Source organism: Chiloscyllium punctatum, chromosome 14 (assembly GCF_047496795.1).
Source record: "Chiloscyllium punctatum isolate Juve2018m chromosome 14, sChiPun1.3, whole genome shotgun sequence".
In the NCBI taxonomy this organism is placed as follows: domain Eukaryota; kingdom Metazoa; phylum Chordata; class Chondrichthyes; order Orectolobiformes; family Hemiscylliidae; genus Chiloscyllium; species Chiloscyllium punctatum.
Genome location: NC_092752.1, coordinates 12,214,877 through 12,237,233, shown reverse-complemented (window position 1 = coordinate 12,237,233; position 22,357 = coordinate 12,214,877). Strand labels below are relative to the sequence as shown.

At 40.3% G+C, this 22,357-nt stretch overlaps 1 protein-coding gene across 3 annotated transcripts in view; it reads left to right on the top strand.

The window, feature by feature from the left end:
• The window catches only part of tbck (TBC1 domain containing kinase), a 195,960-nt gene that overhangs the window by 161,751 nt on the left and 11,852 nt on the right, over positions 1-22,357 (top strand). For all 3 annotated transcript variants that reach the window (XM_072583896.1, XM_072583894.1, XM_072583895.1), the window contains one exon: positions 6,339-6,498. In XM_072583896.1, coding sequence (XP_072439997.1) covers positions 6,339-6,498 — 160 coding nt within the window. The remainder of the gene's footprint in view (positions 1-6,338; positions 6,499-22,357) is intronic.

Below are 22,357 nucleotides of genomic sequence, written 5' to 3'. Positions count from 1 at the left end.
AGTGATTAAACTGCAGTTAGTGGGTGCAAGGTATTTCAGGAGAACAAATTAAAAAACAAGCTCTTTTAAAGCATTGTTAAACTCACAAACTGTTTGTGACTGGTTCAGTCTCTCATACACATCTGGTAGATTAAGAGGCAGTTTGTTTTCATGCGTTATGGGAAGAATTTACTTTGGGTTGTTTTGGTTGATGTAGTAAAATAGTGTAAAAGAGCAACAGGAATCCAACCTGTATAAAGTCACGCACACATTTCAAGGAAACAGTAGCGCTAAAATGTAAAACAGTGCAAATGCTCCTACTAGTACAATACTTCAAACTAGTATTGAATGTTTTCATCAGATTGCCTTTCCAGTTGTGTATGTATTATCATGATTCTCATTATTACAAACCATAGAAACTAAAAACAATCAGACTTGGTTAAGGTGGAGAGATGCTCAAAATCATGAAGCATCTTGAAAGAGTGAACACAGTGAAAATGTTAATGGATGTATCAAGAATCAGAGGTTACTGCTTTAAAGTGCATAAGAAAATAATCAAAGATGTGGGATATTATTAAACTGGAGAGGGTTCCGAAGAGATTTACCAGGATCTTACTGAATATGGAAGGTTTGAGTTATAAAGAAAGGCTGAGATTTCTTTTCCCTGGTGCGCAGGAAGGTGAGAGGTGACCTTCGGGGTTTATAAAATATGTGAGGTATAGATAGTGTTAATGATAATTGTCTTTTCCCTAGGATGAGGAATTTCAAGATGAGGGCCTACATTTTTAAGATGAGAGGAGAGAGATTTAAAAAAGACATGGGGGCAATTCTTTTACACAGAGGGTGTAATGAACTTCCTGAGGATGTAGTGGATGTGGGCACAATTAACATGTTTAAAAGATACATGGATAAGCATATGAATAGGAAAGGTTAGGAGTGATATGGGCCAGGAGTAGATAGGTGGAAATTGTTTTGTTTGGGATTATGGTCGGCATGGACTGGTTGGACCGAAGGATTTGCTTCTGTGCTGTGTGACTCTATGATTGTATGATCCTAGTGACATGAGGGAAAATTAATTTGTGTATGGTTAGGATAAGGAATATATTTAGGATAGGATGTTGAAGGAAGATTTAATTGTGGCTTTAAAAGCACAATTAGGTAATTACTTGAAGAAAATAAAAATTGTGGACTATGGAAAAATGTCAATGAAATGGATCCAGCTGAGGTGCTCTTGCTCAGAGCCATAACAGGAGCAACAGCCCGAATGGCCTCCATCTCTGCTGTACACATCCTGTATTGATTACAAACTGTATCATAATGCAACCTCACTAATGCAAATATTTGGAATCTCTTATGATTGAACCTTGCTATAGCAATCCTATTACTTAGTGCAATAGAATCTTAGTTAGACCACTCATAATTCTGATATCTGCATTATCAAAAGGACATAGATAACTGGAGAAGATGAAAATAAAACTATAAGAAATAATGAGCTTCACAAGGATGATGCCAAAATGCAGAGGAAAGTAATATGTTTCATAAAAGATTGAACAGACTTGAGTCCCTTTTGTTTCTACAGAAGAGGTTAAAGAGTCCACAATTGGGGTTTATGTTTATGATTGTGTTTGATGAGGGAGACATAGAAATAAAATGTTTCCATCTTCAGAGGGAGTCCAAATCCAGAGGACAAAAATATCAACATGATCATCCCTGAAATTCAGTGAGAATTCTGGAGAAATGTCTTTTCCTAAAAAGTGGTACCAACATAAAATCATCCACTACAAGGATCAGTAAAGCTGGTGAGAAGGTGAATTTAAAGGAAACTAGATACACATATGAAGGTGAAAGGAGTAAAAGGATATCCTGATAGGCATGGTGAAGTCAGGCTAACGATGAGGTTAGTTAGACTGAATGACTTATTTCCAGGCTTGAACCTCGGTCTGCATTTAGAGTCATATAGATGTACAGCATGGAAACAGACTCTTCAGCCCAATTCGTCCATGTCAACCAGACATCCTGAATTAATCTAGTCCCATTTGCCAGCATTTGGCCCATAATCTCTCTAAACCCTTCCTGTTCATATACCCATCCAGATGCCTTTAAAATGATGTATTTGTACCAGTCTCCACCACTTCTTCTGGCAGCTCATTCCATATACACATCTTCTGTGTGGAAAAAGTTGCCCTTTGTTCCCTTTTATATCATTCCCCTCTCATCTTATACCCTCTATCCTGGGGAAAAGACCTTGGCTGCTCACCCTATCCATGCCCCTTGAAATTTTGTGAATTTCTACAAGATCACCCCTCAGCCTCCACTGCAGAGAGAGAAGTCCCAGCCTATACAGCATCTCCCTATAGATCAAACCCTCCAACTCTGGCAACATCTTTGTAAATCTGTAATGAACCTTTTCAAGTTTACCAATATCTTTCCGAGAGCTGGAAGACCAGAGTTGAATGCAGTATTCCAAAGGGGGCCTAACTGCTGTCTTGTATAGCCACAACATGATCTCCCAACTCCTATACTCAATGCACCAAACAATAAAGGGAAGGATACCAAATGCTGCCTTCACTATCCTATGTACCTGCAACTCCATTTTCAGGGAACTATAAACCTGCACTCGAAGGTCATGTTTGGTATGATTCTTTAGACAGTTAACATTCTGAGTCTGACTATGACTGGTTTGACATCTTCAGTAGCTGGCCTGAACTCTGTTTCTCCATAGATGCTGCTAAACTTAAGCATTATCTGTGTTTGTTTTATATTTCCAGCATAGTATTTTGCTTTTATCTATGTGTTACTTCACTGGTCATAATAAAAACTGCAGCGTCTCCATCTCAATCCAATCAAGTCCTTGCGGACTTCTATTTTTCGTAGGCCATTTTTAACCATTGTTAAAAAAAAAGACATACTTGCTCTGAATATTGCGAATTGAACAGTTTCGTCAGCAATTTCGTCGTGCTGTATTGAAAACAAACTGGTACAAACCGCAGAGATCTCCTTCACTGCTTGTGGGTTTCCAGTGTTGTGTGCAGTTGCATGTGGAAATGATTATCACATAATGCAATGTAATAAACACTATTCTTATCCTGTGGCTTTTCAAGTACCGCAGTTAAATATCTGTGAGAGACTAAAGTGATTGGGTGGTGCAGAGGCCACCTATGCTGAAGTATCTACTTCAGCTGGTGGTGTACAGTTACAAATTAGACCAAAACCATTTTAAATTTTACAGCTAACTTCTCTATTTTCTTGACCTCACAGGGGTGTATGTGGAGGAATCCCACCAATAGAAAAGTCATATGTTTCCCCATGCAGCATTTGATCATTCATCAACATTATGGAAAGACATACTAATATTTCCTACCTGTTTTACAAAGTACAATAAATCCACTTCTCGGGGTAAGAGACTTCAATACACAGATTTATTTATTTAAGTAACTGAATGGAATAAAATTACTGCCTATTTGTGGCTCAGTTACTCATAGTTTAGCTCATGAAACTCATGAGAGTTAAATGAAACTCTCCAATCAATAGAGACTGTTACATTCAAGTTATCAAGTATTTAATCCAGTCACAGTCCTATTACATTTCCAATGCAGAATTATGTTGAAAAAAAGTTTAGTCTACAATCAGGTAACAGATTTTATTCTCTGGACTCATGACATTAACAATGTTGTGTCTCCACAGAGGCTGCCTGATCTGCTGTGTTTCGCCAGCATTTTCTATTTTTGTAACACGTTTACATTCCTCCTTATATACTGATCTAATACCTGGCTCTGATGTATATGTATCTTGTGTTTATATTTCAATGCAACTTTAATATTGCAAGCAGAAAGAAACCACATTTAGCATTCACGCTATGACCTTTTCCAGAGCAAATTTGCAATTCCTCAGTTTCTTTCAAAGTGTTGACAATGTTGTCATAGAGGAAATGCTAATTTGTGCAGGACAAAGAGACCTTGGAGTGCAGGTTCATAGCTCCTTGAAAGTGGAGTCGCAGGTAGATAGGATAGTGAAGAAGGCGTTTGGTATGCTTTCCTTTATTGGTCAGAGTATTGAGTACAGGAGTTGGGGAGGTCATGTTGCGGCTGTACAGAACATTGGTCAGGCCACTGTTGGAATATTGCGTGCAATTCTGGTCTCCTTCCTAAAGGAAAGATGTTGTGAAACTTGAAAGGGTTCAGAAAAGGTTTACAAGGATATTGCCAGAGTTGGAGGATTTGAGCTATTGGGAGAGGCTGAACAGGCTGGGGCTGTTTTCCCTGGAGTGTCGGAGGCTGAGGGGTGACCTAATAGAGGTTTACAAAATTATGAGGGGCATGGATAGGATAAATAGACAAAATAGACAAATATTAACTATTCCCTCTGAGGACGGGGAGTCCAGAACTAGAGGGCATAGATTTAAGGTGAGAGGGGAAAGATATAAAAGAGACCTAAGGGGCAACTTTTTCACATAGAGGGGGGTACATGTATGGAATGAGCTGCCAGGAAGTGGTGGAGGCTGGTACAATTGCAACATTTAAAAGCCATTTGGATGGGTATATGGGCCAGGTGCTGGCAGGTGGGACTAGGTTGGGTTGGGATATCTGGTCGGCGTGGATGGGTTGGACCGAAGCATCTGTGTCTATGCTGTACATCTCTATGACTCTATGACAAGGTTCCACAAGCAGGAATAAAAGAATGGCCAACTTCATTTCGTGATATTCGTAAAGGAATAGCAATTGGCCTAGAAACTTCCCAACCCTTCCTCAAATAAAGCCATAGGATATTTTGTGCCTACCTGAGAGGGCAGATTGGACATGAGTTTAATGTCTCATCAGATAAAGAGACACCTGCAGCAGTGAAGCTTTCCCTCAATACTCCACCAGTATTGACTATTCCAAAGACTAAGAACTATCTGTCTTTTAGAAGTTGTTGGAATTAACATCTACTGATTTTTGTTTGGAGCTGGGGACAGATCAGGGAGTGGGGAACAGCAGTGGTCACCTGGTAGCACATAATGAGTTCTATTTTTGACCAAATAGGAATTTTCTTCTATGATTGTACCCTCAATTACATCTGTTAAAAGAAGCATGCATCTGGATTTTATCTTGTAGCTTGAGCATGATGTAAGCATTAAATAGTTATTGTTTTATGTGCTGCTGATTGCTGTGAATTCCAGAAGCAAAAATGTGATGTCTTTTACCCTGCAGAAAATTTAGTCAATCCCTTTGCAATGAAATTGATGTCTGTTTGTCATAGAATTTGAGCAGCATTATTTCTGAAAATGATCCTGACTCAACCTAAGTATGCTTTTAGTATCCAATACATTAAGGGCTGATTTGAGACAGTGGTGTTGTCCCTATCTCTGAGGCAGAAGGCCCAGGTTCAAGTCCCACCTGCTCCAGAAGCATGTAAGAACCATCTCTGAACTGGTTGAATGTAAAATATCTTTAATACCCAGTGCCAGAGCAACACGGTAAAGTAAGACAGCCATAGCCTATTGATTCAAGGGTTACATTTACTCACACCTCACTAAACTTTGTTCTTAATATTTGCAAATGAACAAATTAACAGACATTTCACAATATGGATTAACATGGATTGTAATCAAAATAGTGTTTAACTATCTCCTATACATTGAAAAAATATAGCAATATTTATTGAATAAAGAACATACCTTTAAACAAAAACAAATTGTTGGAAAAACACAGCAGGTTTGGCAGCATCTGTGAAGAGAAATCAGTATTAACATTTTGGGTCTAATGCCTGTTCTTCAGTACAAGATCTGCTCAGACCTACTGAGTTTTTCCAGCAATTTCAGTCTTTGTTTAAAAGTATGTTCTTTGTTAAACTCAGCAGGTCTGAGCAGATCTTGTCCTGAAGAACAGGCATTGGACCCAATATGTTAGTTCTGATTCTCCTCACAGATGCTGGCAAGCATGCTGTGTTTTTCCCGCAAGTTCTGTTTCTGTTTCTGATTTCCTGCATCTGCATTTCTTTTGGGTTTTGTTTTAGCATACCCTTAAATATTTTTCTATTATGTGGCTATCAAGACACTACTTGCAACTGGGTCACTTATGATCTTGTGAGGCATTTGCTGAAGTTACAAAGTGATTTCAAAAATTAATCAGTCTCCCGTGGATTACTCAGAGAGAGTCAATGCCAAGAGTAAACTTTCGGGTGCAAAAGAGGTTACAGCATGGTAAACATGCAGTTTATGCGATGAATTGTTATCGGTGTCAAACATACAGTTTCTCAAGGTTGTACACTCAGAATTCTGTTGTGAATTCACTTAGCTGAAAGGAATGTAAATGTTTCAAATAATATTTCTTTATTTTCTTTATCCCTGATGCTTCTTTCCTTGACTGCACTTGTACCAGATTCACTCGTGGCCACATCAGTGGTAGCATTAACATTCCATACAGTTCTGCCTTCAGCCTGGATGGTGAGCTGATCCAGTGTGCCTCCACCAGCTTGCTGCAGAGTTTTAAGGGGCGCGTTGTTGTCATTGTGGGGAACATCGTCAGGAACGCAGCTGATGTAAGTTACTATCCTATGTCATTCAGAAAGATCCTGCTGAACCACCACAGTTGCTGTGCCTTCGCTTTAGCTGCAGTTTTTTTTTAATCCTTGCTGAAGGGAAGATTTACAAAACCAAATAGACTTCGGACAAGAAAACAAACAGGTGATTACCTCAGTATCGAAGCTGAAACTGAGGCACTCTAAAGAGTTTGGATCCTGATGGGATAATGACAATAACATGTGGTATAGGGGGCCCTGTGTGAATGATTAATGAGCTTTACCACCTTAACATCCTGAATGGGACACCTGCAGCTTCCTGGAATCATTAACCCTTCAACTCAAATAAGTTTTCCCAATGCATACATTCTTACTCCCATAAAGAAGCAGCAAAAAATGCTTTTGGTCCAATTTAAATGTGTCATGTAGTAGAATGAAAACTGAATGGAATCTCGAGCACAATAATTTAAATTAATTATACTCTAGGAACTAACTTAAGGATCTCATTATTAACGTTAGTGACCCCTAGAATAAAGCTTTGCTGCTGCACCTCATATCAGTGCTAACATTATGGTGTACATCTGGAGTCAGTGCTCTGCCTGACCCTCCCAAGGAGTTATCTGAGACTCACTGAGGAGGTACGGTGTTTTTTGTCTTGCACAAGGTCCATTGCAGTTCCTACAAGCTGCTTACATTCGAGACTCAAAATCAGCAACTCCAAAGTAAATTTTCTAGGTTGCACAGGACAGTAGCTATGAAGATGTAGCATTGGTGAATGTTGCTGGCATAATGTTTTTGGGGTTCTGACTGTGGAAGACTCATATGTTGGGAGCCAGAAGCACAAACCAAGCATGTTTTTTTCCTTTACCTTTCCTGGGATGTAGGAGTCTTAGCAAGGGCCAACATTTGTTGTCCATCCCAAACTGTCTTTGACCTGAGTAGCTGACCAGGCCATTTCAGAGAACAGTTAAGGGTCAGACACTTTGCTGTGGGTCTGCAGTCACATGTAGATTACACCAGGTAAGGACAACAAGTTTACTTCGCTGAAGAATATGAGCGAACCACATTAATTTTTTGACAATCAAAAACTTCATGGGCACTATCATAAAAATAGCTTTCAATTCAGAACTTATGAACTGAATTAAATTTCACTAGCTCCCGTGGTGAGACTTGAGCCCAAGTCCGAGAACATTAACCTGCAGTCTGAGTCTCTGGATTATTTGTCTAGTGAGGTTACCACTACACCACCATCTTCCCACCTCATTTAATCCAATTACATGAGCAAACATAATGTGCAAGATTTGCAAGGGGCATAACTCCATGACTAGTATTTCAATACAGTACCTCCAGCAGTGCTACAAGGTCAGAGGCACAATCTAAACCAGCAACCGATGACTTGTGTGGATGCAAAAACCCTGTAGCAGTACCTGATGAAAAGCAAAATAATTTTCATAATCCAGGACAACTTTGATCCCTTGACCCAGCATTTACATAAACAGTGGATCACTTGCCCATTTTCTCTCATCTCCTTTTTTCTGGGATCTTACTGTGCCTAAAAAATTGACTACAGCATTTAGCTCCATGGTAGTAGTCGCTGTGTTTCAGAAGTAATTCCCTGGCCATCAGGCACTTTTAGCTGACTGATGGCACAACCCAGTGCTTTTTAATTATCATTTCTCAATCTTCAAGTGGATTTTGTCAAGAAAAAGTGCACAGGAAATATTTTTTACATTCTATCTGTGATTAATTCAAATGATAAATAGCACAGAGATTTCCTACCACTTCTATCCAATCACCTATATTAACTGCTGGGAGAGTCGCATTTTGCATGTGTGCCTAACTGCAGGTTACTAAAGGCTGAAGCTTTGGAATTCCAAACAGATATGCCTGACTAGAAGCTATGCTCCTGCTTCCTAGTTCTGAACAACAGCTGCAGTTACTGATGGACAATTGTCATATTCAAAAAGAAAAGCCAAATAGTCCCATCTTTAAACTAAAACGTTTTTCAATAAATTACTGGTTGCTGAGTAAATTTGGGAATTTCAGCTTTGTGAGATGAGGTGAACTTTATTTTCAACAATCTGCCTAATGTGAGCTGAAAGTTATTAGACAATAGCCATAGATAATGGGCAGAATATTGTTGAGGTTTTGGGGTCTTGCCTGCCAGCAAGAATTGCAGGTTGCCTCTACCCGGGACTGCCCACCGAGCCACAAGCCAGTCGGGCAGCAGCAAAGTGACTTGTCAGCCTTAACTTGGAAACAAGACACCAGTGGGTGGGGGTCTCACCTGTTCAGAGCTGCTAGTGAATTAGAGGCTGGCAGCTTAACAATGCCACTGATATTGGAAGAACTATCAGGGGGTCAGCCGGGGGATGGGGGCAGGCCTGGTGGTTAAAAGGATCAACCTTGTCCTGGACTAGGAAAACTATTCTGCTCTCCTTCAAGTGCTGCTACAGGGTTTTTGCATCTACACCAATCACAACCCTCTCAATGTCCAGTCCTTGAAGCAAGCATTGGGCCAAGGTGACAGGCCTGTTGACAGCTACTCCCATACCCACGTTGGGATGAGATCCTAAATGGGCTTGAATTGGCCACTTAAAGGCCTGAATGGCACCAGAACAGGGAGGTTAATGGGTCTTCGTGTCTTCCAGAATTTAATTCCAGCAAAGGCAATCCAGCAAAGGCAAGAAGGTGACGAGATTCTTGTACGGCAACATCTGCTGAACTATATGGCCTTCCCAACTAAGTTAAAAATCACACAACTCCAGGTTATGCTCCAACAGGTTTATTTGGAAGCACACTAGCTTTCGGAGTGCTACTCCTTCGTCAGGTGATTGTGGAGAACACTATGGGCAATTTAGCATGACCAATTCACCTAACCTGCACATCTTTGGACTGTGGGAGGAAATTGGAGCACCCAGAGGAAACCCACGCAGACACGGGGAGAATGTGCAAACTCCACACAGACAGTCGCCCAAGGCTGGAATCGAACATGGGTCCCTGGCGTTCTGAGGCAGCAGTACTAACCACTGTGCCACTGTGCCATTCATTATTGAATATTAAATAACCCAATTTCAAAACACTTACTTCAAAACACAAAAATCTAATGGCATTTTCTGTGGTGTAGAATTAGCAGTGTCAAAAGACACTGCTGACTTCACAATATAACAATGAAGACTTCTTATTGTCCTATGTTGACAAAGGCTAGTGAAGTATTTCAAACATCTTTGTTTCAGTATTGTACTTACAGTTGCAATAGTTTAATAGTCTAACATTATCCTAGTAAATTGCACTTCTTTTTAACACAAGGATCTTGACCAGCACTACTGTCCCCATCTGGTTACTATGTCAAGTGTACTGCTCCTAACTGAGGGAAGGAATATAGCACTAATAGCTGTGACAAAATACTGATGACCTGAGGTTGCAGATCTGCTGGTTGACCCTCCACCATGAAATGCTAGCACATGTTAAACTTTGACCTAATGCTGCCACCGATGAGTGTTTGCATCACTCAGTGTCGGAGCTGTGTAAATCACAATGTTGTTTGCATCAATTACTGACTGTGTCTGTTTTCTTTTGTTTGTTAGTCAAACAATTGTGACAAGTTTTTTCCCCAGCATCTGTCAGCAGTATTACTAATAAAAAGGGGACAGCAGAATCTGCATGTGGGTAGAGAACTGAAATCACGATTGTTAAAACTTGTGCAGATTTCCTAGCAGTTGCACTCATTCATGCAAGTCAATGTGGTAGAATCCCACAATGTCCAGCATTGATAGGCACGAGAACTGTTCCTTTTGACATTTCTTGTACATTGATATTAATGTGCTGGTTCTGTTAAAATATGTTGTATATTTATGTATAGTATATGTACATTTAAGTTTCACACAGACATACGCGCTCGTATGTCTGAGCGGCACAGTGGTTAGCACCAGGGTCCCAGGTGAATTGGCCATGCTAAATTGCCCATAGTGTTAGGTGCATCAGTCAGAGGGAAATGGGTCTGGGTGGGTTGCTCTTCGGACGGTCATTGTGGACCGGATCATTTAATAATTCGACTGGGAAACTGGCGGACAGTGTCTGGATGGACCATGTTTATTGTGTAGGTAAAAACAATGACTGCAGATGCTGAAAACCAAATACTGGATTAGTGGTGCTGGAAGAGCACAGCAGTTCAGGCAGCATCCAACGAGCAGCGAAATCGACGTTTCGGGCAAAAACCCTTTATTCCTGATGAAGGGCTTTTGCCCGAAATGTCGATTTCGCTTCTCGTTGGATGCTGCCTGAACTGCTGTGCTCTTCCAGCACCACTAATCCAGTATCATGTTTATTGTGTGCTAAATTCAATGAGGGAGGAAATGCAGATAGATTAATAAACACCGGTTTAAACTCCCTCCCAGCTAAGATTATTTTGTTTTATTGTGAACTGTTGCTGTTACCCTGTTTGTTTCAATCTGGCAATGAAACAGCATACACTGCATGACACCTTCTGTCAGTAGCCTCAGATGTAGTTTTCTTCAGGTTTATAAATACATTAGTTGAATACAGTGGAGTGTAAATTATTTGAATTTGTTACCATGGACCAAAGACTTTGTCGGTAACAACTTAATCAGCTCCAGCAACGTGGAGAGAGAAAATATAAAGACCTCCTGCTCAACTGAAACTCCAGGAGGACTGGAAGCTCATATTTTCCCAAATTCTCTGAACAGCAGCATTCCACTTTTGACCTGAATTGAAACCAAAATTCCAGCTACAAGAACTTACTTTAAGCCTGGTCCAAAATAATTGCCTGCAAATTGCTTTAGATAAGTCAGGATAAAGTTTAAAGATGGCATCTTCGAAGCAAGATGGGAATTTGTGTATTCCTCCCATGATATTATTTGCAGTCCCGTCCTTTTCTGCCATATCCCTGACACATCCATTCTGCTTTAGGACCCTCCATTTATCGTCGGTAAGCTCTGGGTCATGTCTCAATGCCCTGTTCCCTGTTCTGCCCCACACAGTAGGATTAGATAGGGTGGACATTGAGAGCCTTTTTCCTCAGATGGTGATGGCTAGCATGAGGGGACATAGCTTTAAATTGAGGGGTGATAGATATAGGACAGATGTCAGAGGTAGGGGCGTGGAACACCCTACCTGCAACAGTAGTGGACTCGCCAACTTTCAGGGCATTTAAATGCTTATTGGATAAACATACAGATGATAATGGAATAGTTTAGGTTAGATGAGCTTCAGATTGTCTCACAGATTGGTGCAACATCGAGGGCTGAAGGGTGTGTGCTGCGCTGTACTGTGTTCAATACAACATTGCCTTTCCTCGAATCCATTTGGATGGAGTATAGCGTGGATACATAAACAGTTTCTGTGGTAAATGTGGCCACAGGAAATTATACTGGGAAAAGTTTACTGAAAGTGTGCACAGAATATAGAATTTTTAACATGTTAAGAAACTATGAGCTTGTATTTCAACTTGTCATCTTATTGTACTAGATTCTTAAAGGATTCGACATGGTAAATGTTTTAGGCAGGGTACACAATGTAGAGGATAGAGGAGATGTTGTTTTCCCTTGTGGGAGAATCCAAGACCAGAGGGCATAACCTCCGAGTAAGGGATCACACATTTAAAATAGCGATGAGGAGGAATTTCTTCTGTTATGGTAGTGAATCTGTGAAATTTTTTTTAACCACAGAAAAATGTTGAGGCTGGATCATCAAGCAAGTCCAGGGCTAAGATAGATATTTAATCAGTAAAGAAATCAAAGGTTATGGGGAAAAGACAGGAGAGTAGAGTTGAGGATTATCAAATCAGCCATGATCTTATTTGGTGAAGGAGTAAAGTCAATGGGCTAAATTGCCCACTTCTGCTGCTGTATCTTATGGTCTAAATATTTGAATAAATGTTCACTGAACAGGAAGAAGTGCTCAGCAGATCAGACAGCAGCTGTGGAGAGGGAAGTAGGATAAATGCTTCAGGTTAATGAGCTATCTTCAAAAAATACTGTATGGGGTAGGAGCAACTTATGCAACTTTTCACATGTAATTGCGCAATCTCTGTATCCTTGCTCCATTTCCTGCATTTTTGTACCCCGCCTTCCTTCCTAACAGAGTAGCGTGCCTCAAGTCACTCTACAAGGTTGTTTAAAACAATGTGACACTAAGCCATGTAGGGAAATTTGGTCAGATCACCCTGGAGTTTGATCAAAAAAGTAAATATTAAAGAGGGAAGAAAGCAAGTTGTAGAGACTGAGAAGAGTTGGGTGACTATCCCATACCCACTGAAGACATGGCTGCCAATGGTGGAGTACTTGCAGTTGGGGAAAATCAAGACCAGATCTACAAGAGTAGTTCTGATATCTCTAAGGATTGTGCCTCTGGTGGACATAACAGAGACAGAGAAAACCAAGGCAGGACTTGCAAACAAAATCGAGATATTGCTTGACCAGGGGCCAGGGTAGGTCAGCAAATATAGGAGTGATATCCGAATGAGATTTGGTGCGATTTAATGCACATGAACATGGACACAGGCACTTTTTCCTTCCCGTTCCAAGGGCTGCATAGATAGGATGCAGTTCCTCCAACAATCCCCTCCAAACTAACAGCAAATACATTGGTTGGTTCCAAAAACCAGTTTGTGAAATTGATCTTAAAAAGTGACTCTGGGTGTGAAGAAATACTGGAAACTTACTGAGGTGCCTTTTGCATTGCTTTGTGGTGGATTCTGAACGCAGTATGTGGGAAATGGGCAGTAGTGTTGACCTGTACTTCCTCAGGTACAAAAAAAAGGGATTATCCCTTATCTTAATGACTACTTTTAGTCAAAAACATAAACAGTTTAACTATCCGCTTAGAAATACAACATACCCGAAATAAGAAAAAGTTTCAAAGCAATTTTGCTGGAATCTCAAAAGTACTTCAATTGAAAGATTAAGGCAAAGCCGATCAGACACCTCTTACTTTGGTTTTACCCTGAAGGCAAAAAATATAAGAGAATGAGGATGAGCAGCAAATAGAGCTCACTGTAAAATGGTGCTGCAGGCCCAAAGCATAACTGAAGGAAAGTCAGTACATGATGCCAAAGTAGCGCATCTACTTATTAAGATGTCTGCGAGCACCGCAGTTGCACTTTCTTTCAGAGGAGCGTTGACCTTATGGTTGGTTAATCTTGAACTCTGTTGCAGTAATTGTGCACAGCTTAACCCTTCAACTGTTGTCCACCCTTAAATCTCTTAACCTGGAGTTTCGTCTTTGAGCATAACCACAGAGGTTCGAGCCTAAAATGTCGCCAATGTTATTCTGTTTCTGCTGATGGCAAGTGAAGCCAAGTCTTCTCCAAGCTTATTAAAATATGCCCAAACTTTAAATAGTCATAGAGTCATAGAGATGTACAGCATGGAAACAGATCCTTCAGCCCAACCCGTCCATGCCAACCAGATATCCCAACCCAATTTAGTCCCACCTGTCAGCACCCGGCCCATATCCCTCCAAACCCTTCCTATTCATATATCCATCCAAATGCCTCTTAAATGTTGCAATTGTTCCAGCCTCCACCACTTCCTCTGGCAGCTTGTTCCATACACATACCACCATCTGTATGAAAAAGTTGCCCCTTGGGTCTCTTTTATATGGTTCCCATCTCACCCTAAACCTATGCCCTCTCGTTCTGAACTCCCCCACCCCAGGGAAAAGACTTTGTCTATTTATCCTATCCATGCCCCTCATGATTTTGTAAACCTCGATAAGGTCACCCCTCATCAGCAGAAATGCTGAACTCTGATTCTCTGTGGCTTATTTGAGTCTTAAGCTTCAACTCATTGAATCATTATGCGCACAAGTAGGTACAAGGTTGTGGGAATATTTAATCAGGGAAGTTTTTCCGTTTTTGTGTGGGTTATACCTACAGCCAGAGAATGAAACTAAAAGTAATGAGCAAGCCACAGGAGGATTTATTTTCTTAAAATGCGTCCAAAACAAGATTTCCATTAAAAAAACACAAAATTGCTCTGCCCAAAAAATTGCAATGTGGAGGACTCTCACCCCTTGATATCAACCCTATTGGTCCTGTTCAAACTCAGGTATATGAAAGTCAGAGATATGACCAATGTTGTGGGTGGGAATTTGCTTGGGCAGAGGAAACTTATAAGCTTGAAGAGGGCTGTAGTTGTACAGGTTCCTTACTTGCATGTAAGTTCCCATTATTTTATGAACAGGTCTCTGAGTTGTGCCAGATTACAAGTGTCTTCAGCACAAATGTGCAGAAACACCAAATCTCACCAGGATATCACCTTGTCTATATTTCTAATGGAATCATAAGCTGCTTCCTCATTAACCTCCAGACAATTTGACTGGATATATTCATTAGCACATTTTGAATGTTACACATGTAGTAAGCAGGGTGATTTTCTCTCTATGTAATCAGTGTCAAAAGAATGGTTGAAAGAAAATGTAGCTTCATGCCCCACAGCACAGCACTTTAGAAAGAAAATATCACGTTAGTACCTGACCAGTAATCATTCAAGCAAAATACATTGAGATGTTTGCATATAGGTTTCTTGCTGGTAAGTAACAGTCCTGAAGTACAAGTGTTGCTGATGCATCAGAAGCAACTAAAAAATTCTATAAAATGAATGTGCAAAGTAAGGATCAAACTAGTTATTCCACACTCCATTATCAGCTGTGTTAACTGAGATGGTTATTTCTACTAGTCCCCTCTGCATACTCTAACAAATTTGATCATCCTTGGCTTGGTATTTCATTACAATAGGCGCTGACTAGATGTGGAAAGGTTATTTTCCCTTGTGCGAGAGTCTAGGACCAAAAGGCATTATCTCAGTGTAAGGTGTTGCACATTTAAGACCGATGTGAGAAGGATTTTTTTTCTCTCAGAAGACAGTGAATCTGTAGAATTCTTTAACCCAGAGAACTGTTGTGGCTGCGTCATTAAGTACTCTATATAGAACAACCTCAGTTATCCAAACATCAATTATCCAAATTTCAGAATATCCGAACAAGATCTCAAGGTGGCATAAAAATGTCATTAGGCAGCTCGGTATTGGCATGCATTGCCTGATAACAGAGGCATGATCAGATGAGCAGCACACGGAAATTACCACTTGCTTATGATCAGATCAGTTACCCAAATGATCAGTTATCTAAGCAAGATACTTCCACACACCACCCCACCCCCAAAAACCCCGGTCTTGTTTGGATAATTGAGGTTGTTCTGCATTTGACTCTGACATAGATATTTAATCAGTAAGGGAATCAAGAGTTATGGGGAAAAGACAAAGTAGAGTTCAAGATTATCAGAGCAGCCATGATCTCGATTCGTGGAGCAGACTTGACGGTCTCTTACGTCTCATGGCTTGTAATGTGACCACAAGTTCTGAATACTCAGCTGAATCCTTCAGGTCCAGTTTTGTTATGCCTGAGTCTTGAAAACCTGTTGCCAGGTAAGTTGGCCAACTCCTTTTGGAGTGAATGCTATTGATTGTTTCCCTTTGGCTTTGTATAACCATCAGGTATTAGAGAGTTTCGCAATTAGTTGTCATCACAAAGTCTGCCAGTTTGTTGTAACCAAACTAAAATATTAATTTTTCTTGCTTGCCAAATGAGCCAGTTGACAAGATGACTGATGCACTATTCAAGTATAACTGCCCCTAAAGGACAAAAAGCCTTTTGATGTATTGCCCCAGGAAGAGAATACCTCTGTGATTCTGTAGTGAGTAATTGAGAAAGGGCACTAATAAAGTAGGAACACAATGTGCTTCCTAAAGCCAATGGTGTTACATGGAGCACATTAAACACCCAGGATTGATTAAACATACAGTGAATCTTTTCAGTAATATTGCAGCATTTTGTCTTTTCATGGAATGCACCATTGTCCTAGGGAGCATCTTTTCATTGCAGTTTTGTCTTCAGTGCATTAAAAGCAACTCTGGAAAATTGCCTGTTGCCTGATGCTTCAGCCAGGCTTAGATGTCCACACTTAAAAAAAAGAGTAATCATAATGTAATCAGTGAAAGTTTGTTAAGAGGAATTTAACATTGAGGATTAGCAATATTACTACAATTTATCATGTATTTCAAATTTGGGAAATCTCTGATTCTTAGAGCTTGGAAACTGAATCTGGGTCCAGAAGAGACTATTAAAAGACGTGAAACTAAGAATCCCAAGTGAAGCCATTAGCAGGTGTGGGTGCAGGGATGCTCATGCTGTGCCTATTTGACACTGATGGTGCCAATGTCTCTTCTACTTGGAGATGATGACCGTCTATTCCATTTGGTGGCTTAAGGAATTAATATAATAGAAAAAAGTTAGGCAAATGTTTCCCAAGGCAGAGCAGGAGCCATGTCCCTGAGGAAACTCCCATTTAAAGGCCATATTTAACAAGTTCAAGTGGTCCTCACTCTGGTCTGTGGTCAGGACTCCTATCTCACCGGGTGCACCTCTGCCAGTTTTCCATCAGATCCATGCTGGTCCATCTAATCTAATCTAACCTTGGTGTGGATGGCACCAAAATCTCAGGCATGGTGTAGTCAAGTTGCCTGTTACATCACTGGCCTTGCTTGGGATGGGGCAGAAACTGTTCTGGATTCGGAGGTATTTTGCCCAAATGCTGCAGAGTGTCCTGCACAGTCTGCACCCCGAGCTTTCTAATCTGTCTCTGCTCAGCGTGACAACCAAATACAGTAGAGGGGCAGAGCATCTTTAACCATATTAAGTCACTGAGCATCTTATAACAGTTAAAAATCTAATCTTTCATGAGGTCTTTATTATTGAGACCAAATTGCCATTTAGCTATTAATAAAATTGCAGGTCTTTCAGAGCTCGTTTGTGACCTTGAAAAATGTATAAATGCCTCCATTCAAAGTCTAACTATTGGAATTGTGTTAATGTTTGCAGCACGAAATTTCTCTCTCCATCATTTTAGATTCAAGTCTTCAGAGAAAGATGCCTGTTTTGGGTACAGTCAGCAGCTTTTCCAGAATAATTATTGTGCTGAGAGTATTCTTTCACTAGAAGATAATTGATCCAAATTAAATTATTCCTCTCTGTCAGCATCCTCTGGGTAAATAAATGTTCACTTTGAACGCAAGAGAATGTTAAATACAAGAACCCTACATGCTGCTGTAATTATTCCCGTGCACCCACTGTGCTTACAAAGGAAGTGGTTCCATCCTTTTTAATTTGTGGTAAGTTTTAGATTTGTTCAATCCTCTGTCACTTAAAACCTACTTGATACTATGTGAAATGAAATGAAATTTCTCTGTGAAATGTTTGGAAAGTGTGTTTCATAGATCTTCCCTGGATGAAGACCCTTCATCATTGAAAAGTGTGCTGTGTTCAGAGTTTCAGACTTCATTTCTCTACTCAGTACTTTGTGCAGTAGCCCCCTTTTCACATCTGTAGTACATTTAGGACTTTTGTCTTTGATGTTGAGCAGATGACATTGTTGGCCATTTGAGCGGGAAGTTTTATAGAGTTGTAAGCGAGATATTGAAAGCTGATTTTCAGGCACAGCCTCAAATATGTCCTACATTAGGGGCTTTTTATCTGACTGCAACGGGTGAGCTATGAGATTACACTCTGCTTATCGCTAGTCCCAAAAGGGAACAGATGAAAAACATAATTGTAAAAGATTTGACTGCAGTTCAGGATTTTAATGGAAACTATTGACCCTAAAATTACAGGAATGACCCAGTATGTTGCACCTAGGTTTTGAGGCTATTATTGCACACCTGAGGGCCAGCAAGATTATGATTTAGTAGAAAGGTCAATGTCAGTACATATTGTATTACAACTTAGGATTGTCATTTCAAACCTGGAGCATTTTTAACCTGTTTAAGCTACTATGTCTTGTATCAACTGCATACCATGAGTTGACAGTAATGTCTGTTGTGTTGGTTGCTCTTTAATGATGAGTTCCCGATATGTTAGCCGCTGAGCTAGTTGCAGCTCATTGGACTTTATTGATGTATAAAATGGTCTATTAAATGTCATCACACCACAGCATTGGTTAATTATTTTGGATGTGGGTGACAGTTGGAGATCTGGAGCCTGAATCGTGCCTCAAAGGGGACTTTTAAACAGAGACTAGAGGGCAAGTAATTTCTTACCACCCAACCTGTATGGCAAGTTCAATAACTCCATACAACCCCATAGTCCCCAGTATCATCATATGTGACATGGTGTTAAAATTTTTTGATAGTCCTCAGTGGGGCATTTTGCAATGACTTATAACATTTAACAGTCATGATTTGGAGATGCCGGTGTTGAACTGGGGTGTACAAAGTTAAAAATCACACAACATCAGGTTATAGTCCAACAGGTTTAATTGGAAGCACAGTAGCTTTCAGAGCGCAACTCTTGACAACCACCTGATGAAGGAGCAGCGCTCCGAAACCTGTTGGCCTATAATCTGGTGTTGTGTGATTTTTAACATTTAACAGCATTATATAAATGGAACTTGTTTCTGAGTTGTTGTTCATTCAATATTAGTTTTCAGGGAAGGTCTGAGGCACACACTTGACTAGAACCATTGCCTCCTTATTATAGTTAGTTAGCTCCATAGGCTGGATGGCTGGTTTGCAATGCAGTGTGATGCCAACAGTGTGGGTTCAATTCCTGCACTGACTGGGGTTCCCTTGAAGTACTGTCCTTCTCAACCCCTCCTCTCACCTGTTGCATGGTAACCCCTGGATTAAGCCTCCACCAGTAGCCACCCCCTCTCCCTCTCTCTCTCTCATCCCTTCTCTCTCTCTTTCCCTTTCTCTCTTTCTTTCTCCTTCTCTTCCTCTCCCTCTCTCTCTTCCCCCACCTCTCTCTCTCTCTCTTTTTTTTTCTCTCTCTCTCTCTCTCCCCTTCTCTTTCTCTGTTTTTTCCCCTTCTCTCTCTCTTTTCTCTCTCCCACTCCCCCAATCTCTCTCTCATGAGAAAGCAACCTTATGATTTTAAGTAGAGTATTACGTTTTTATATTTCTGTGTCTGTTGTTTGTATTTGACGCAGAACACATATCAGCCTTGAAATTCAAGGCATATTCAGGCAGTTTATTAATGATCTCAGGAGACACAAGCGCAAATTGGATGTACCATCAGACTGACAGTGGAGAAGATTAGTTTAATTAAAACTCTGAGCCTCCTTAGAGTACAAGTATCAGCAAAGAATCCAATGGAACTTGAAATTCCCTCTTGGGTGAATGCTTGAGAGAGGATTAAGGCCTGAACACACCAATATTTTCAAATTATCCTCAACTTGCAAGATTCTGTGAAAGGTGTCAGTGAAACCAGCCTGAAGTGTTGTAGGTCCTTTAACCCCATTAACTTTGGACAATGAAAGACATTAGAAGGTAAGATGGCAGTAACCTGCTCTGTGAACATGTTAGAGTTAATTGTCTTAAATTTATGTGAAGTACAATAAGGTGATTTTTAGCAACGACAAAAATTGCTAGAAGTCACAACAGGTCAGGCAGCGTCCACAGAGAGAGAGAGCAAGCTAATGTTACGAGTCTAAATGGCAGACCTGATGAAGAATCATCTAGACTCGCAACATTAGCTCGCTCCCTCTCCACAGGCGCTGCCTGACCCACGGCATTTTTTGTTTTCAATACAGATTCCAGCAATCTGCAGTAATTTGCTGCTCCAAGGTGATTTTGAGATTCAATTGTGAAAGATAATTATTAGCTGAAGAACTGGTAAAAAAAAATACACTTGCTTAAGTCACGCAAATGTTCAACAGCAAGACATGAAAGTGTGTAAATTATTTTCATTCTTTTAACAATCAAAAGAGTATAATTTTTTTTAACAACAGCCCACATTTAGAATTAAACAATGCAATTAACCGGAAACGACTCTGTTTGGAGTTCCTGTGTTGACACTAGCTGCTAAAGTTCATGTAGGAGTTTTAACAAAAAGATCCACAAGCTTCGTGGAATGGAATGGTATACAGTAATGCTATGGGGTCCTGTGACACTGTCATTAGACAATGGAGAGGGTTCACTCAATGGCTGATCTGATGTATTGAGGGAAAGATGGATTGTGCAAATCTGCTGTTCCTTATTCAGTAGGAATAAATGAAACCATCAGTCATATCACTGGTGAACAACTTTTCAACAAAACCTGCGATAATTAGCCATCCACAAACTAGTCTGAACTGGTAGTTGAGTGTGAAAAGAAAGAACAGGAATGACAGTCATCACAAACCTACTTTGAATCTGTTTCTCTTTTTCAAACTCAAATTTGCTCCTTGAATCATAACTTTTCTTATACAATGAAGTTCTCAGCTTCTAAACTTGCATTTCACAGAAGATGGAGCAACTGCAGTTTGCCTCTCGCTGTTTAGCCATGGCTCAGTTGGTATCACCTTTGGCTCTGATTGACAGGTGTGTGGGCTTAAGTTCCATGCCAGAAGTTGACCGCATTACCTGAGTTACCAGTCTTGTGCAGTACTCAGAGAGACAGCACTTGTCATCCTTAATGAACAGAAATCCACCGGCCTACTTCGTTAGATGTTTCAGTACTCATGGAGTAGCATAGGCCGTTGTAATGATGCCTGACCAATACTTACTCCTCAACCAAGATCAGCAAAACCAAACTCTATAGTCAGATATAAGCAAATGCTTGGTAATACAGGGCATAAACTTTGCTAAAAAGTGACATGAACCAGAAGCTTTTTTCCTTCTTGGACATACCATAATCCAACTGCTTAGCACCCTCTACCCTGCCGTACGAATTATTGTTTCATTCCTATATTGGTTTCCTTGTGTTTTAATTGATTGCAAGATAAAAAGCTTTGATTTTGTGTCTCTCTTTAGCAATTTTTATGCTCCTACACCTCATTGCTGCTTATAACAAGCTGCTGTGTCCAGTTAGCTGGATTTGCTGACAGAACAGCCTTGCTACATTTCATTGGCTGTGAAGCAAGATGGGAAAAGTGCTTCATAAATGCAGGTTTTATTTAATTAAGTGTCGTTTAGAACTACTATAGTATTAACATAAAGGAAAATGACTATAATAGATTATTGAGGATTGGATATCAAAGTCACCATATAAATGTAGGTTCTCTTATGCTTTCTGTGACAATTATTGTACACTGCTCAAACTGTAGCTGGTCTACCTTCTGTGCAATGTATTTTAGACCTGTGTTTTCATCTCATGTATATTGTGGTCAAGTGCCTATTAGTAAATATTTTGTCTAGAATATTATACAATTGTTGTTGTATTGTAGTCGGTGTTGGCTCTACAACTATGATATTGTGCTCACTTTTAGCTTTACAATCATAATATTGTAGTCACTCTTGGCTCTTGTTGCATGAGCCACAGACCCAATTAGATCACTAGTGGAAAATTCAACCCTTTATCTTCCTTGGTAGTTGCCTGCATCAATTTTTCTTCCACCAGTAATTTTCCAACCCCAGGCATTTTACGTGCCCTTACAAGATCTGCTTACCAATTATTCAAGAGAGAACAGTCATCTTCCTTTCTGTGCTTTCTTATGATATGGGTAACATTGATTAGGCCAGCATTTACTTCCCACCTCGAATTGCCCTGTAGAATGTGGTGATGAGCTGCCTTCTCAGACCGCATCTCGGTCCTTGGAGTGTAAGGGCACCCACAGTGCTCTTATGGAGTTCCTAGATCTTGACCCAGTGACTATGAAGGAACAGTCGTATACTTCCAAGTCAGGATGGTGTATGGTTTAGATCACAGTCCTTTCCCTTCTGAGAACTGAGCTTAAATCTAGCGTTGGCTGTTAGGATGAAAGTTACCTCCATCATTGCTGGAATGATCCCGAGTAAATAATGTTGTCTTGGATGTTTCATCTCATAACCACCTGCCTCCAACCAACCCTTCTTGGGCTCGTACTGTTGGTATCCACAAGCCACGT